The sequence below is a fragment of the Nanorana parkeri genome, unplaced genomic scaffold (genome assembly GCF_000935625.1).
Source record: "Nanorana parkeri isolate BGI_ZX_2015 unplaced genomic scaffold, ASM93562v1 scaffold254, whole genome shotgun sequence".
Taxonomy (NCBI): Eukaryota; Metazoa; Chordata; class Amphibia; order Anura; family Dicroglossidae; genus Nanorana; species Nanorana parkeri.
Genome location: NW_017306522.1, coordinates 63,661 through 79,668, shown reverse-complemented (window position 1 = coordinate 79,668; position 16,008 = coordinate 63,661). Strand labels below are relative to the sequence as shown.

Genomic DNA, 16,008 nt, shown 5'->3' with positions numbered 1-16,008 from the left:
GTGACAGCTGTAGGCTCTGATGCTGAGTACTTCCATTAGCTTTTAGCTAGCGGGAGCTCTAACAGATGCACACCATGTGACAGATTGACAAGGCTTAGCATTTTTTAGAATGGCTTGGCTCTTTTAGCTGAGAAATACTGTGCCACCTGCAGACAAGTTGATGGATTCTGGTAAAGGTCACCTACATAAAGGAAAGAATAAATCTGACCTTCATGGAAAACCAGTCACATCTCTAAAAGTATCTTAAAGTAAACCTGTGCTGAGAGAAATATGAACACTGCCACTGTTGCCTTCTGCTTCTGAAAATGATAATTGCCTGGCTGTTATGGTCAGGTAATGACTTCAGTTCTTCCCAAGTCTCTGACCCAAAACAAGTCATTGTTCCAACTTCACTCTGACTGCATTGTCTGCAAACATGTTCAAGATACGTCCCTTAGAAAGTACTGAGGTCTTTGAAGTTAAACCAGGGGTAGCACTACTACGGCCCGCCAGCTGTTGTGGAACTACATGTTCATAGAGCATTGCAAGACTCTGACAGCCACAGGTATGACTTCCAGAGGCAAATTCACAATGGGATTTATAGTTTTACCACAGCAGGGATTTACAGTTACCCCTGAGATAGACCATCAGCATGGCTGCCAGGCAACTATCATGATGGAGACCAGCATTAGCAGCCTTTATATTTCTCTGGGCTGTAAGTCGTGCCGTGTGGATCACGCTGTTTCCCGACACCATTCCACCCATGCAATCGAACACGATCGCAGCTATATAAAAAGCTGCGTGTCGCAAAAAAAGGTACATGTACCTTTTTTCTGCGATTGCCGCATGGATGTAGCCCATTGAAATCAATAGGGCTGCATGGCAACCGCTGTGTGCAACTGCACGGCGACCGTGTGGTCCCGGGATGCACGTCCTGGATTGCCCAGGTCTGCACCAGCCCTCAGACCAAGCTGTTTGAGGTCCTCCATCTTCATGGCATAGTGTCATGATTTCTCCAGAATCTTCCTTATGTGATATTCATCTCCATGTGTTGTTCATTTCTCACTTTTGCGTTAAAACTGACCTGAACTCGGAAAGTGAAGCTTTGCTCTCTTATACGGAACATCTAGATGTCCTAGATGTGCATAAGCAGTACCTTGAACATGTACCTTTCACCTGGAATTCCTCATGAAAAAAGCTGTGCACCCACTGTACATGGGCACTACTATTCTGTAGCCTCATAGTTCTATATCTGCAGTGCTAGATCACTGAAATCACTGCTTCCTCTGCCAGTCTCTTCAGGTTTGGAATGAGATTTGGTGATGTTGCTACTGTGTTGCTCACTGCTCTCCTTGCTGGAGAAATAGCTGTACCTGAGGACCTGCAGTGCAAATATCTCTCTGCTTCATTCATTTGGATTTACTTTGGATCTGTGTTTTTCACACTTCTGCTGCTGCTTCTTGAATGTTCCTTGCGCCAAACGTCAGACAGGCAGCTCTGACATAAGAGAGCAAAGCTCCATCTCTAGCAAGATGGCCACCTACACAAAGATATATAGAGCAGAACAAGTCATAGAAAGGTTACAGGCAATGGTGAATATGTATTTGCCTACCGCTTGCCCTTTTTGGGTAAAGATCCTCTTTAGTTTGGATATACTGTTTGTTTGTTTTTGCTTTTAGTTTGCAATGCAGAATGAGTAATCGTCTCTGCCGAATAGGGACCACATCACAGTAAGAGACTTCATGGGATGGACCCCAGAAAGGGGCAGTTTTAGGCTTCATCCACAAGGGCGTGTTGCCCTGAACAGTGTGAAGGGCCATTTTGTTTTCAAGCAACCAGAGCTATAGGAAAAAGCATACAGGCAGCTCATATAACTCTTTGGCGACACAGGAGCTGTGCAGCTCCGAGTTTTGACAGCTGCACACAGAAAGTCTACGGACCCGTGTATGGACTAAGGATCCATTATGTCTGTGTCCAAGGCCGTACACTGTCAGTATGCGGTTGTCAAAACTTGGAGTTGAAACTCTCCATAGAGTTAAATGAGCTGCCCACGCGCTTCTTCTGCCCGCGCGCTCTGGGCGCATCAACAACCGGCCCTTCACACTGTACAGTGCAACACGCCCCCAGTGAATGAGGCCTTAGGGGTTAAGAGTTCTAAATTCTATTATCTTTAAAGTCAACGTTTGCCTTTTAGACCATATTTTATGTTACAACCACTATCGGGGTGCAACATGAAACATGGTCACGCTGGGACCCCCACCCCCAAGCATATACTGGCTTCTTTTATGGAAAAAGTGCACATTTATTATTTTTTCCCATGTGAATTTTAGCCAAGTGATAAGAGGAGGCCTTCAGATAGTTGCATGGAGACAGTCTTTTAATAAGTCGGGAATGTCCTCCATTCAGGTACCATTACCCGTCAGCCACTTGCCTGTCAAGCTGTGATCCTTCCTTTGGTTGAGGAGCTATTCCTGGCCCGGTTTAGGGGGGCTCCTTCAGTCCATGTACCCGCATTTTTTAATAGCCAAACTGAGAGTTATGCCGCCCTTACCAACTCAACTTACCGCAAAGAACCTCTTCCTCCAACAAGTTCTAGGTTCATACATTTAATCTTTGCAGCGTACAGCTGTATGGACTTGGGTGGTAGGACATTTGATTTTTTGAGTTTTGGGCTCTTGCTTCTATAGATAGGCTTTTGGTTATATTATATGATGTTGTGGTAATTGAATTGGGTAACTTTTCAAGGCATTTGAATACATCTGTTGATGCGTTTTTCTTGTTTAATATATACAGTAAATGCCGTGTGACATCTCATGATCTATACTATTTCCCTGTCAGTCTGCTCTGACTGATAACAACACTAAGACTAGGTGACTCATGTGGTTTTCTCAGCAGTTGTTCAGTAAGGGTCCAGGTTGTAAAAAGTCACATCAAAATGCATGTGTTGAGGAAATTTCCAATAACATCCCAAAATGTGTATTCACTAAAAAACACACTATGGTTCCTCTTTAAATAACATGTCAGAAAACAGCATGAGTCCTCGCAGGAGTCTAGTTATTGCTGATGCTCCCCAGGCGACGGCGGAGGAAACGCACAAGGCCTGTAGTCACCTCCACATCTGCTGCGCTCTCACTCTGTTTTTTTTCCCTCTCCCCTCAGGCTGGTGCCAGAGGTGAGTTGGACCGAGGCCCAAATTCCAAGCAGGATTCAGAGAGAAACTCTTCTGTGTTTTTTCTTCCCCTTTTTAGACAAAGAGCACTTGAAGGAGATGGAGAGCCTGGAGCGCGAGCTGGCAGCACTGCGCACTACCAATGAGGATCAGAGGAGGCACATTGAAATCTTAGAGCAGGCTCTGAGCAATGCCCAGGCCAAAGTCATCAAACTGGAAGAAGAGGTAAGACCGGGACAAGCTCTATTTTTACATATTTGTATGGACTCTCTGCTGAAGGAAGCTTGGGAAGGGCAGGCTTAAAAAACACCAACACATTTATCTGATTTCGAGTTATAGACTCCATCAGAGGTTATCTTTCTTGTTATGTGACTATACTGAGGGCCCATTGCGTTTACATGCAATATTTTTTGCGTTAGGCTATGCACCATGCCCTGCCAATGCACAGCTATGGCTAAAAAAGAAGACTTTTACAGCAATTAATATTATACAGGATTTATATGGCGCCAACAGTTTGCACAGCGCTTTACAATATAAGGAAGACATCACAGTCACGATACAAATCAAGACAAGATGGTAAGGAGGGCGGTGCCTATGAGAGCTTACAATCAACCTTTTTTTTTTAGTACAGCGTATGCATTGTGATGCACTGCAGCACAAGTCCATTGGTACCCAGTGGCGTCACAAAGGGGGTGCGGTCCGCACCCGGGTGACACTAAAATGGCTGACAGTCATTTTGGTGTCACCCCCTCTAAAAAGTTGTGCACTCGGTCATGGACTGAGAGCCCGACAGTGTCAGGAGAGAGGACCCAGGGGCATACCTCATCCCGCTGGGTGACCGTCCCCTCCTCTCTCTGCCGGCATCCATCAGTAAGATGGCCGCTGGCAGGCGTCACTTTGATTAGCGCGCATGCGTGATGACGTCACGGCGGCGGGTGTCACCCGGTCTCCACTCCGGGGGACACCCCTGTTGGTACCTACTGTATTTTTTGCATTTGGGTGCCACTCTAAAAAAAAAAAAAATGACATGGTAACACATGAGACTTTTTGTGTAGAGAGGTTTAAGTGTATGTTACCACAACGTATAGGTCTGCAGGGTCCCCTATATGAAAATCAGCATTTTGCTCACTCCTTGCATTTTTTTCCTGATGTGAGCCGCAGCAGTGCCCGCTCAGCTACAGATCACTTAATAGTAGCTGGGAACAAGCGTCTAACTAAGAGTAGCACAGCAGAGGCTTCTTGAAAATGAAGGTTTTCATGTCTCATTTTAATCAACAATCCCTAAATTATAGAGATTAATATCTTGTGAGAACAATGCAAATTGTCCCTTTTGGACAAAAAGGGAAGATTTGCATTGTTCTCACAATACATTAATCCCTATATTTTAGGGATTGTTGATTAAAATGAGACATGAAAACCTTAATTTTTACTGTGCTATTCTTTTGAGATTGAGAAAAGTGGTTCTGGGTGCGCAGTTGGCTCTGTGGACATTAGAGCAAGCTGCGCATACAGAACTACTTTTCCAGCATAGATGCAGTCTAATATTACAGAGCCATTTATTCCAAACTGCATACAGCTGTTTAATGCTTGTTGGCCATCATTGGTGGCCTTTTAAAGAATCATGGCTTCTATGGAATAGGGCTTCAGAAACGATGAGGAACTACGCACTGGTGATGAACATTAAATTGCCACAAATAAGAGACATTTCTGTTAATAGTTGGGGTACTTGAATGCATTTTTAAGATTTAACTCCAGAGTTGAATGAATAAGCAGACACTGTTTTTATAGAAAAAATAAAAAGAAATAGGATGTGTATGGGGGCACATAACGCTGCCTGTTGACTAGGTCTGCCTCATCAGCTAGGAATGGCCAACACATTGGTTTTCCTAATAAGAAGACACCAAGACCATACTGCTCAACATCAGGCAAATATTGGTGGGCGAAGGATTGTATAAGTATAGAATATGCTGCGTGTCTATATTAGGGATGGTTCAGCGGTCCTCTGATGGCACACATTGTCTTCAGGTCATGTGTCTAAACTCTTATAACATTAGCTTATCAGAATTTTCATTTTCTTTTACACCATTTGGCATGCTAATATTGGCTGACTAAATGGAGGAAAACGCATTTCTATGCATGTCCTCAGTGGTCCTATGCGTTGTGGGTGTTGATTTGTCAGGGGGTATTTATTCTCTTATCTCCCTTCTAGGTGCGTAAAAAGCAGGTGTATGTGGAGGAAGTGGAGAAGCTGCAGCAAGCTCTGACCCAGCTCCAGGCAGCGGGAGAGAAGAGAGAGCACCTGGAGAGGCGTCTGAGGACCAGGCTGGAAAAAGAACTGGAGTCTCTGAGAATGCAGCAGGTAATGGGCGTCTACGCAGGGTGATGGGTAGGTGACTTTCCTGCCATCTGTAGATTGCTGTACAAATATGAAGCAGCCTGCAGATTATACTGGCCGGCCTACAAGATAATCTACTGTTTATAGAGGAAAAGCAGCACTCACTGGATTTACATTTTTTTTAACAAGTTGTATAGGCCCGTGCCTAAAGCCACGCTAAGAGCCTTAATTACGGTACTCTTGTATGAGATGAAGGGAGCCTAGGCCTGATATACTAAGTGCAGAGTGAGCTGAGGAGAACCTACACATCTCATTATATGATGGAATTTGAAAAGGATAGACCTTCACATGATTGTGTATTGGGTTCAGGTCACTTTTATATATAGTAGATTAAGTCAGGCCCAGGTTCACCTCACTGCACCATTTACCAAGTCAGGCCCAGGTTCCCCTCACTACACTATTTACTAAGTCAGGCCCAGGTTCACCTCCCTACACCATATGAGTGGGAAAACGAGGTGTCAGCCGATGTCACAAACTCAGCTGGCCAGGCTGAGCCACGGCGGCTGGGACGGGAAAGCAGTGAGCCGCGATCGGCTCCCTAGTCCCGGACTCTATGCGTGTGGTTACAGTACTAGATGTGGCTGTCAGCGGAGTGCACAAACATGGACCAGTGCGTGGGACAGTGAGGGATCTGTACGGGGGGATGGATCTTGCTGCCTGCAGGATACGGCTACGCGTTTCGAGGAGATTTCCTCTTTGTCAAGCCACAGAAAGTAACTTTCTGTGGCTTATATTTACCAAGTCAGGCCCAGGTTCACCTCACTACACCATTTACTAAGTTAGGCCCAGGTTCACCTCACTACACCATTTACCAAGTTAGGCCCAGGTTCACCTCACTACACCATTTACCAAGTCAGGCCCAGGTTCACCTCACTACACCATTTACCAAGTCAGGCCCAGGTTCACCTCTCTTCATTCCTTTACATTTTTGGTTAATCAGGGTCCTAAAATATAGAATTGAAAGCATCAGGGCCCTTGGCCAAAATATTGACAGGGAGCCCTCACAGCTCACTGAAAAGGTCTAAACGGGAATTTATCTTTTTCATATATTTTGCTGATTGATTTATTATTTTCAGTACCAAAAAATAAACCTGAATTCCCTCCCAGATAGAAAATTAAATATCAGATATTATATATGTTTTATGTGAAGCCAGCATATAGCAAGTTCTCAACTACATCACCAGTTTTATGTTGCTCTGATGTTAAACAGAAGGAGAGTTCAGATTATACACACAGCTGAATCAGTCATGGTAGACACCCAGCCACTTTCACTTAGCACAGACTTACCCGTATTAATTAGTTTACATAGGCTGCTAACAACATAGAGAAAAAGTTGGGCTTTCTTATTTTTAAAAAAAACAAACGGCATGCTTTATTAATAGAACTCAAAATTATTAAAATGAAGTTGTAAACTTCAAAAAAGTAAAAGAAATAAAATGGACCAAAACCCTTATCTTGTTTTTTTTATTTGGGATGCGAACAAATAAATCTGACTATAGTGTTGTTGCTTGAGAGGAGAGGAGACCTAAATGCAAAATCAAGTGTAGGTTTACTTTACAACTCCAAAAAGTAATTTTATGTGAATAAAAACCATTTAATAAAATTTCTTCAATAGAAATCCTGATTTCCTGAAGGTCTGCAGGCAGAAGGGTGTTAAAAAGTACGGCAGTTCATGAAGGACAGATGGGCCACCCCGTGTAGGCAACAATATCACTACATTTTCCAGGGCTATTCACACAAGGGTGAAGACAGGAGAAGAGAACAATCTAGGAACACATAGCTGAACTGCAAAACATTCTCCAATTCAGCTCACTTTCCAGTTCAGTGATGTTGTCCTAAATTGGTCACTTCTCCTGCCTTCCCCAAACTCTTCACCTTGTGTATAACCCTGTTTAATATCTGATCTGAGCCACTTATTTTATATAGGGGTGATGAGGAAGGTAAAGGGGGACAACCCAGCAATTATTACACAAGTGTGCACTTATTCGTTAATTATAGCTCTAAAAGCTGCAATTCAGGCTTCATCTGATAGCTGGTCATGTGACCAGTGCTAAGGCATAAGTAATATATAGGTACCGGTATAGGATGTTTCTTGAAATCCTGGTGTGTGCTCGTAGTGACCTTGGATGGTGCCAGTACCAAGGCATGTCTCTTCAGAAGAAGATAGCCATCCAGGCAGAGTCAATTACCAGCTAATAGCACCTGAACCTCCCCCAGGCCTGTGACCAGCTGTAGTAAGTGGAGCTACAAAAGGAAGAGTAGAAGCCGCTCCGTCCATTACCATCCATCTCTCGATGGTGTGCTCGCCCTTTTTTCATTCCTGAATCACAGTCAGTTTAGCAGCTGAAATAGGTGACTCCTGACCTAGATCTCCCCGCATGGCCCATGTTCAGTCATTTCATCTGATCATTACTGTCACATAGAATCCAAACAAATGGAATACATAGAACTGTTGTGTCTTGGATTTTAAGAAATTAGGCTAATCAGTTTAAATGTGACGGTATAATTTGAAGACTCTTTGATGTTCGAGAGAGCTGATTGATCCACCGTGATTCTTAATCATATAGAATGAGGGAGGTTGTGCTGTACATTATCTCTGTACTTCTTAAACAAGTTCATTTGACTTTATAACCATAACTAACAAGGACAGCTGTATATGACCAGAGGGTTTGGGCTATGATATTAGACCGGGGAAAACTGTTGTCACGAGTTATGTTTTTAAATCATTTGTTTAAAGTAAAACTGAAGCCAGCATTCAAATATTTGCATATTCTCAACCAGCAACAAATACGTTTTCAGATTGGCTCTTACTAACCTATGTAGCTACAGCCACTGTGTATCAATTTATTATTACATTTTACAAGAGAGGCAGTGAAGTTGTGTGTCAGGTCTCTGCACTTTTCTCTCTTCTTGAATGGGACAGACCCATACTGCAGGAACAACATTTCATTCAAGTCTATGGGACATTAGTGTGCAGGCACTGGTAGCCTAGCACTAGATTTTTATCAGTCGGGTTGTAGACAAGGCGGGAGGTTAGTAAGGTGAAGTTAGGGTAAAGGGGTGGTGGTCAGCTTTGGCTAGTTGAGGGGGCTAGGGATGAAGGATGTGGGGGTTTTATAGAACTGTGAACGTCTCCTTCGCTGCTTGTTAATATGTAAATATTTGAATGCCCATAGACTGGTCAATGTTCTACTTTTGGAAACATATACAGGGTTATTCACAGAAGGGTGAAGAGTTTGGAGAAGGCCTGAGAAGTGACCAATCCAGGCCAACATTCTCCAATTCAGCTCACTTTCCGGTTCAGTTATTTTGCCCTAGATTGTTCACTTCCCCTGCCTTCTCCAAACTCTTCACCCTTCTGTGAATAACCCTGATAGACATTTAATGCTTTCTTTTTATTTCTTGTGATTTTTGTTACATGTATAATGGCTATGGGCCAATATATGGGGGGAAAGAAGGCCACAGTGTGGGATCAGTTAGTGTTTTGTGAGTGATTTTATGTTGCTCTTTTGACTTTGTTGCTCTTTGAATAATTTTCAGGGCTAGTCACCTGCAGAACTCCATGAACATCGTTCTGTGTGAGTGGAGCCGAAAACTTTTTTTTATAATTCGAATGCACTATATGTAACATTATGGCCACTAGAAGTGGCCCATATTATGGCCCATAGTTCTACTGAGGGTAACGGGAGGACACAAACTAGCGTCCTCAAGTCACCCTAAGCTCAGTATACCGTGAGCTACAGCTCGCGGTATACTCAGACGCCGCAGCTGAAACGGATCCCGACAATTATGTCTGGATCCACCCGGCTGTGTGAGTGGCAGCTGGCTCTGCCTATCTGGAGGCAGGGCCAGCTGTACCCGCCCCGTCCCCCGTCCGTTCCGCCAGTCAGCGCTGGAGGATCGAACAGGGGAGAGGGGAATCCAGTCCCTCCCCTGTCACGGCTCTCTGCCATGACAAGATAGAGAGGTGAGAGAACGCCGGTATGTGTTCGCTCACCTCCCGATCTACTGAGCCGACCTGTGACAGTCTCATTGTCACAGGTCGGCTAGAACTATGAGGATGATTGAAAAGCACTCACCTCATAGTTCTCCTTTTAATCCCTATGTTCCTCAGCTCCGTCTAGTGGCCATAATGCGGTATTACATGAGGACATTTGGAATTCCATTGGGCTACTAAAGAACATATCAGTCATTATTGAGCATCCATTCACACAGAAGGAACATTAACAGAGATTCACAGGGCAAATAGCTCTGTGAATTGCTTATAATGGACGCCTTAGTATTGAATTCTAAAAGCAAAGTAACAAGTACATGTGTCTGAATTTGAGAAGAGCCTGCCAAAACTCACAGCATTAAATTATCAGTCCACCAAAAACGGATATATCCGTTTTCATTAGATTTTGGTGGTTTAAATCACTTGACTTCCTTACATCTCTTGGGGGCTGTATTGGTGAGATCCCTGAGCTGTGTTCCTGGGCCTGCACACCCACTGCAACCATTATAAGAGGGTGCCACTGTCCCTGTTGAAATGTTGTGTTTATATTGGGGAGAATGCAACAGGTGGAGCTGAAACACACAAAGTTGGGTGAGAGCAACCAAACCTCTATGGTGGACAGGAACAGAGTCCAAATCATGGCAGAGAGATCCCAAAGTTGAAGCATTAATACAATACAAGAAACCAGGGAATGACTCAGACCACCAGGTTCCACCTACAGCTAAAATATAACTTTTGAATGGACTGACACTTTAATGTATGATGATTACTTGAGAGCAGGCACCCACATAATCCAGCTGTAATAGGAAACAGTTGCTGTGCACCCCAAGGGTTTCCAGATCTGGATGAGCTCTGTAGGTGTAGCACCGATGTTCCTGTGACTCCTTCTCTTCCCTCAGACAGGCTCCATAAAGTTCTATCTTCCAGATCATAATTTAGTCTAGCAGGCAAACATGAACCTGAATGGGGTCCTTCGCCCCGTTGTTCCTTTAGAGAGGGAATAACAGGGAGGGCTCTTTCCTATAAAGCAAACGTAATAAACCTGTAAACCGTTTGATGAACCTCCTTCCCTTGTCTTTGCCTCCTATATAGCGACACGTGAGCTGTCAGAATTCCAGCAATGGAGAGTACAGCGCCCCCGCACTCATGGACTTGCTGAGGAAAAAGGAAGAGACGATCTTGGCTCTGGAAGCAGATACCACCAAATGGGAACAGAAGTACTTGGAAGAGAGCGCCATGAGGCATTTCACCATGGATGCCGCAACCCAGCAGTAAGAGCACGTTGTCCTATTTTATTTCAGTATACTAAAGGAGTAGAGCATGTTTGCTTTGCAATGGGAATTTTCACTGATCTTGGTGAATGAAGTGACGCTAAGTGAAAATTCGCTTTGCAAAGAATACCTAATAATGTGCAAGAACAAAGAAAAAACAGGATTCTGCTGGCACAGGATTGGATTATTGGAGTCAGCACCACGTCACCTCATTCATTAAGCCAAGTGCAATTCGCATTCAGTGAAGGTGATCATGCTTTACTCCTTAAAGGAGAACTATGGGGTTAAGGCTTTTCCCCATAGTTCTCCTTAGGGTAACGGGAGGACACAAACTAGCGTCCTCCCGTTACCCTAAGCTCAGTATACCGCGAGCTACAGCTCGCGGTATACTGAGACGCCACAGCCGGAGCGGATCCCGACAATTATGTCTGGATCCGCCCAGCTGCGTGAGTGACAGCTGGCTCTGCCTATCTAGAGGCAGTGCCAGCTGTACCCACCCCCTCGTCCGTTCCGCCAGTCGGCGCTGGAGGATCGGGGAGGGGAGAATCCAGCCCCTCCCCTGTCACGGCAGAGAGCTGTGACATGATGGAGAGGTGAGCGAACGCCGGTATGTGTTCGCTCACCTCCCGATCTACTGAGCCGACCTGTGACAGTCTCATTGTCACAGGTCGGCTAGAACTATGAGGTGAGTGAAAACATGGAAAGAGAAAGATGTTTATATTAACAATAGGGCTGCAACAACTAATCGACATAATCGATTATAATCGATTATTGAAAAAGTTGTCAACTTTTTCAATCGTCGATTAATCGGCTTCCGAATGGTTGGCCCTGTTCACGGCTCCACAGACGCTGCACGCCACACCTCCTTCCCACCTCACCCTTGCCGCTGCCCGAATATGGAGTACAATCTCAATATAAACTAGTAGTCCCATCACTGGAGCCATTTTGTCAAAAAAAAAAAATTTTTTTATCCGATTAATCGAACTTAATAATCGGCTAACTAATCAATTTTGAAAATAATCGTTAGCTGCAGCTCTAATTAACAACTTCTAATGATTTTGTAACTTTTTTTTTTAGATAATTAAAGCCATTTTTAAAGCCTGTATATCACCTAAACAGCGGCAGCCGCCTGCCCGATTCTGTCAGGGTGCCTCTCCCTGTGTGTGGCAGAATGACAGTTCAGATGGCCGACTCTAGCTTGTTGCAAGCAAAGCCATGTGATCACTATGACTGTCATATTGAGTGCAAGATGGGAAACCATGCTCCTGCATAGAAACATCCTGCTGAGAAACCTTAATATGCAGATTGTATAGCAGGAACTTAAAGGCCCTGAACATCTTTCTGTCTTCCTGAGCACTACTGAGGTATTCAGCAACAGTGGCGTCTGTGTGACAGTGGCGTCACAAAGGGGGGTGCGGCCCGTACCTGGGTGACACCATTGGAGGGATGACACTAAAATGACAGTCATTTTGGTGTCACCCCCTCTACAAAATCGAGCACTCGGTCATGGACCCAGAGCCCGACAGTGTCAGGAGAGAGGAGGGGACCCAGCGGCATACCTCATCCCACCGAGTGAACATCCCCTCCTCTCTCTGCCGATGACGTCACGGCGGGGTGTCACCCGTTCTCCGCTCCGGGTGACACCCGGCCTTTGGGACGCCCCTGCTCAGCAAGGGGTGCTCTTGTTCCCTGAGTAGCGGTGTTGATTGGAGCAATGTTTGGTGGAGGAGATTTGTCAGACCACTGGACAGCTGGGCCGCTGCTTTGTGAGAGAACCGCAGTCTGACTCTCCTATGGGCTGAAGGCACAGGGTTTTTTTAATCCTTGCTGCATCATGTTGCAGCATTTTGATTATTCGGAAATGCACTGAATTGCTTTCTGCATTGTTTTTAAATGTTTTACAATATTCCAATCTAGATTTGCATGTGGCGTAGACACTATAACATAGATCTGTTTGACATTGTTTATTGCCCGCACTGTAACACGACATTACTATGTGCTGGCTGGCTCATTTGGTGGTGTGTTTCATCTTGATAGGGAATCCTCTATTATGAGCCACTCAAGGAACGGAAGCCACAATGACTGCACTCTGGAAGTCCGGATGTGGCATGAAGAAGAGGAGATTGTCCAGGCTAATCGCAAGTTCCAGGACATGGAGCACACGTAAGATCAGAGATAAAATCTAATGATCATAAAGTGTAGCTAGCATTAGCGTGGCTCCTATGCTTTTATATTTAGTCGTCGCTCATACCAGCAGCGTTGGGTCAGCGTGGGACAGCGGCGTGTCCCCATACAAGGACAAAGCAAATAGCCCTATTTCCTATTGTTTTAGCACACACCAAAGCACTCTGTTGGTGTGCGCTAAAAATGTATAGGACACATTTGTATTTTCAAGCGCATTGCGCATTGCAACACACTGCAACGCGTCACAATGAGCTGCAGCGAATCGCAGTAGAATAAAAAAAAAAACAAGCACACTGAAACGCATGTTAAAAATATGCATGCAATACATGCATGTTAAAAATGCATACCAGCACGTGCTCATAATGCGCATTCTTACACATGAGCTGTGGCGTGAACAAACCCTTATGGTGTTTTTTATCTCAACTCCACCTTGATTTTTTACCCTTAGTCATCACACCCTTAGTAATGTATCATCAGATAGGACAGACTGGGGTACCTCCAGTGTGATATGTCAAATCCATACTCAATCTGAGGGTCAGGACACCCATTACAGCAGCTTCTAGCCGATGCCTTGAGCACTGGGCAAAGGGCCTGTGAACATTTGATGCCTGTTTTAGTATTTATTAAGGTACCGTGAAGTATAGTTATACTACTTAAGTGGAGCTCCATCCTCCCATGCTTTACAGCCAACGAAGGCTCCATCTTAGCCTCTATCTGGATTACAGGTGCCATGGTGCTGCACATGTGATCAGCTATGACACCTGCCATTTAATGGCTTGAAAGTTCAGTTGAGAGCTGAAATAAGGACCCTCGGAACCTTGGCATGCCTTAAAAGTAACTATTTTGGGAGACATTAAATTGGTGGGTAATGTTCCTCTTTATGTTAATGAATGTGTATCAAAGGGTTTTGGCTCATTTTAAATGTTTCATCCACCACCCTTCTATTCATCAATGTTACATACCGCCATGGTTCACAGTGCATACTGCTAGAATAAATCACCTATGAAGGTGTGTTTTATACTGTTGGGAGAAAAAAAACAAATCTTTGGCTTATACCTTGCTCCCCTCCAACCTAACCTCCTAGCCATGTCATGGTTACAGACAAACAGCATGGAAGCTTTGCGGGTTAAGGCAAGTCTTATGTATGATTCTTGTAAAATAGACCAAAACCTTCACTAGTGCCGAGTCTGCCATCTTTACCTTCACAGAATCATGTTTATTACTATACTGCTGGTGTGCTTTTTTTATACTGGTGAAATAAGTTAACATGACAGTTTTCCCCCCGAAAGGATCAAAAATCTTCATGCCAAGATCATCGAGCAGGACGCCATGATAAAAGTTCTACATCAGCGTTCCCGAAAAGATCAAGGCAAGAATGACAGTTCCAGCCTACGTTCTGCCCGCTCTGTGCCTTCCATCGCAGCCGTGACAGTGGTCACCAGCGGAACCCATTCACGGCAGACGTCTCTGTCCAGCAGTCAGGTTATAGAGGAGAAGAAAGACGAGAAGGCCCAGAAAGCCAGTATAGGTGAGGCTCATATATGAAGACAATCAGTCTCATCATCAGATCTTTGTCTGGGCTTATTGATGACCATACACACTAGGGGTGTTCAGATACCAGTGCCGATACTTGGCATTGTCATGAGAACTACCAGGGTTGCGGCGGTTGTATCTGGGACCTGGCTCTGGCGCTCCACCACCGTCCTGAAATCCTTAGTCTGTATTGTTCTAGAAAAGCTGTCACATGACAATAAACAAAAATGTATCAGTACAGACAGAAAATGGTATCGGTGCATCACTTATATATTTATTTTTAAAAATCGTACATTAAAACAGAGATGTACAAATCCCAGGAGCTCCGTGTGCTCCTTACACATGACAGCTGCCTCCTGACTTTTGAGTTTTTCTCTAGTCCTGGAGCTGGAAAAGTATTTGTACTTGTACCGGGTACAGTACTTGGTATCTGAACATCCCTAATACACACCTCAGTTTTTCATCCAATTGACCATTCAAGGCGATTGAGTGATGAAAATAATTGTTCAATACAATACCAGAGACAAGATTGTCTGCCGTTGTGCAAATGATCAGCTTGTGCTTTAATCGGCAAGAAATTACACAAATCATGGTTCTTGTGAGTCCAAAACGATCCAAAGGCAGACAGGACAAACAATCTGTTGAGAAATCTTTAGTCTATGCAGTCATTCTCATCTTTGATCTGAAATCTGTTAAAAGGAATTGGATTGGTGATGACAAATGACCAATATTTGCTAGATTAAGTCAAAGTATCAAAACAATCAGGTAATCAGATTGATATATGTATAACCAGAATAAAAATGCCTATACGTATAAGATCATTACCCAGCCCCACTCATAAACGACGGATTGGATACCGATATCTGTTACACTGGAGCTGAACTTCAGGATAAGCAAATATTGTCTGATACATGTGTATTCTTGAATCTTGGCGTGCTTTGTGTATTTCTTCCAGTAATCCAGTTTGAAAACTCTGTACACGAGCTTCCTGTAATAAAGACCGATCACTGCTGCTCTCTCTTCCTGTGCAGGGTGACTCGTCTTGTCTTCGCCCCCCTCCTGTAATAAAGACCGGTCACTGCTGCTCTCTCTTCTTGTGCAGGGTGACTGGTCTTGTCTACGCTCCCTTCTGTAAAAAAGACCGGTCACTGCTGCTCTCTTCTTGTGCAGGGTGACTGGTCTTGTCTTCGCCCCTCTCCTGTAATAAAGACCGGTCACTGCTGCTCTCTCCTTGTGCAGGGTGACTCGTCTTGTCTTCGCCCCTCTCCTGTAATAAAGACCGGTCACTGCTGCTCTCTCTTCTTGTGCAGGGTGACTGGTCTTGTCTACGCTCCCTCCTGTAATAAAGACCGGTCACTGCTGCTTTCTCTTCTTGTGCAGGGTGACTGGTCTTGTCTACGCTCCCTCCTGTAATAAAGACCGGTCACTGCTGCTCTCTCTTCTTGTGCAGGGTGACTGGTCTTGTCTACGCTCCCTCCTGTAA

General features: G+C 44.5%; 1 protein-coding gene across 1 annotated transcript in view; it reads left to right on the top strand.

Annotated features, from left to right (window-relative positions):
• The window catches only part of AMOTL1 (angiomotin like 1), a 124,475-nt gene that overhangs the window by 99,351 nt on the left and 9,116 nt on the right, over positions 1-16,008 (top strand). The window contains exons 9-13 of the mRNA XM_018556826.1: positions 3,228-3,373; positions 5,358-5,507; positions 10,630-10,808; positions 12,846-12,971; positions 14,282-14,520. Coding sequence (XP_018412328.1) covers positions 3,228-3,373; positions 5,358-5,507; positions 10,630-10,808; positions 12,846-12,971; positions 14,282-14,520 — 840 coding nt within the window. The remainder of the gene's footprint in view (positions 1-3,227; positions 3,374-5,357; positions 5,508-10,629; positions 10,809-12,845; positions 12,972-14,281; positions 14,521-16,008) is intronic.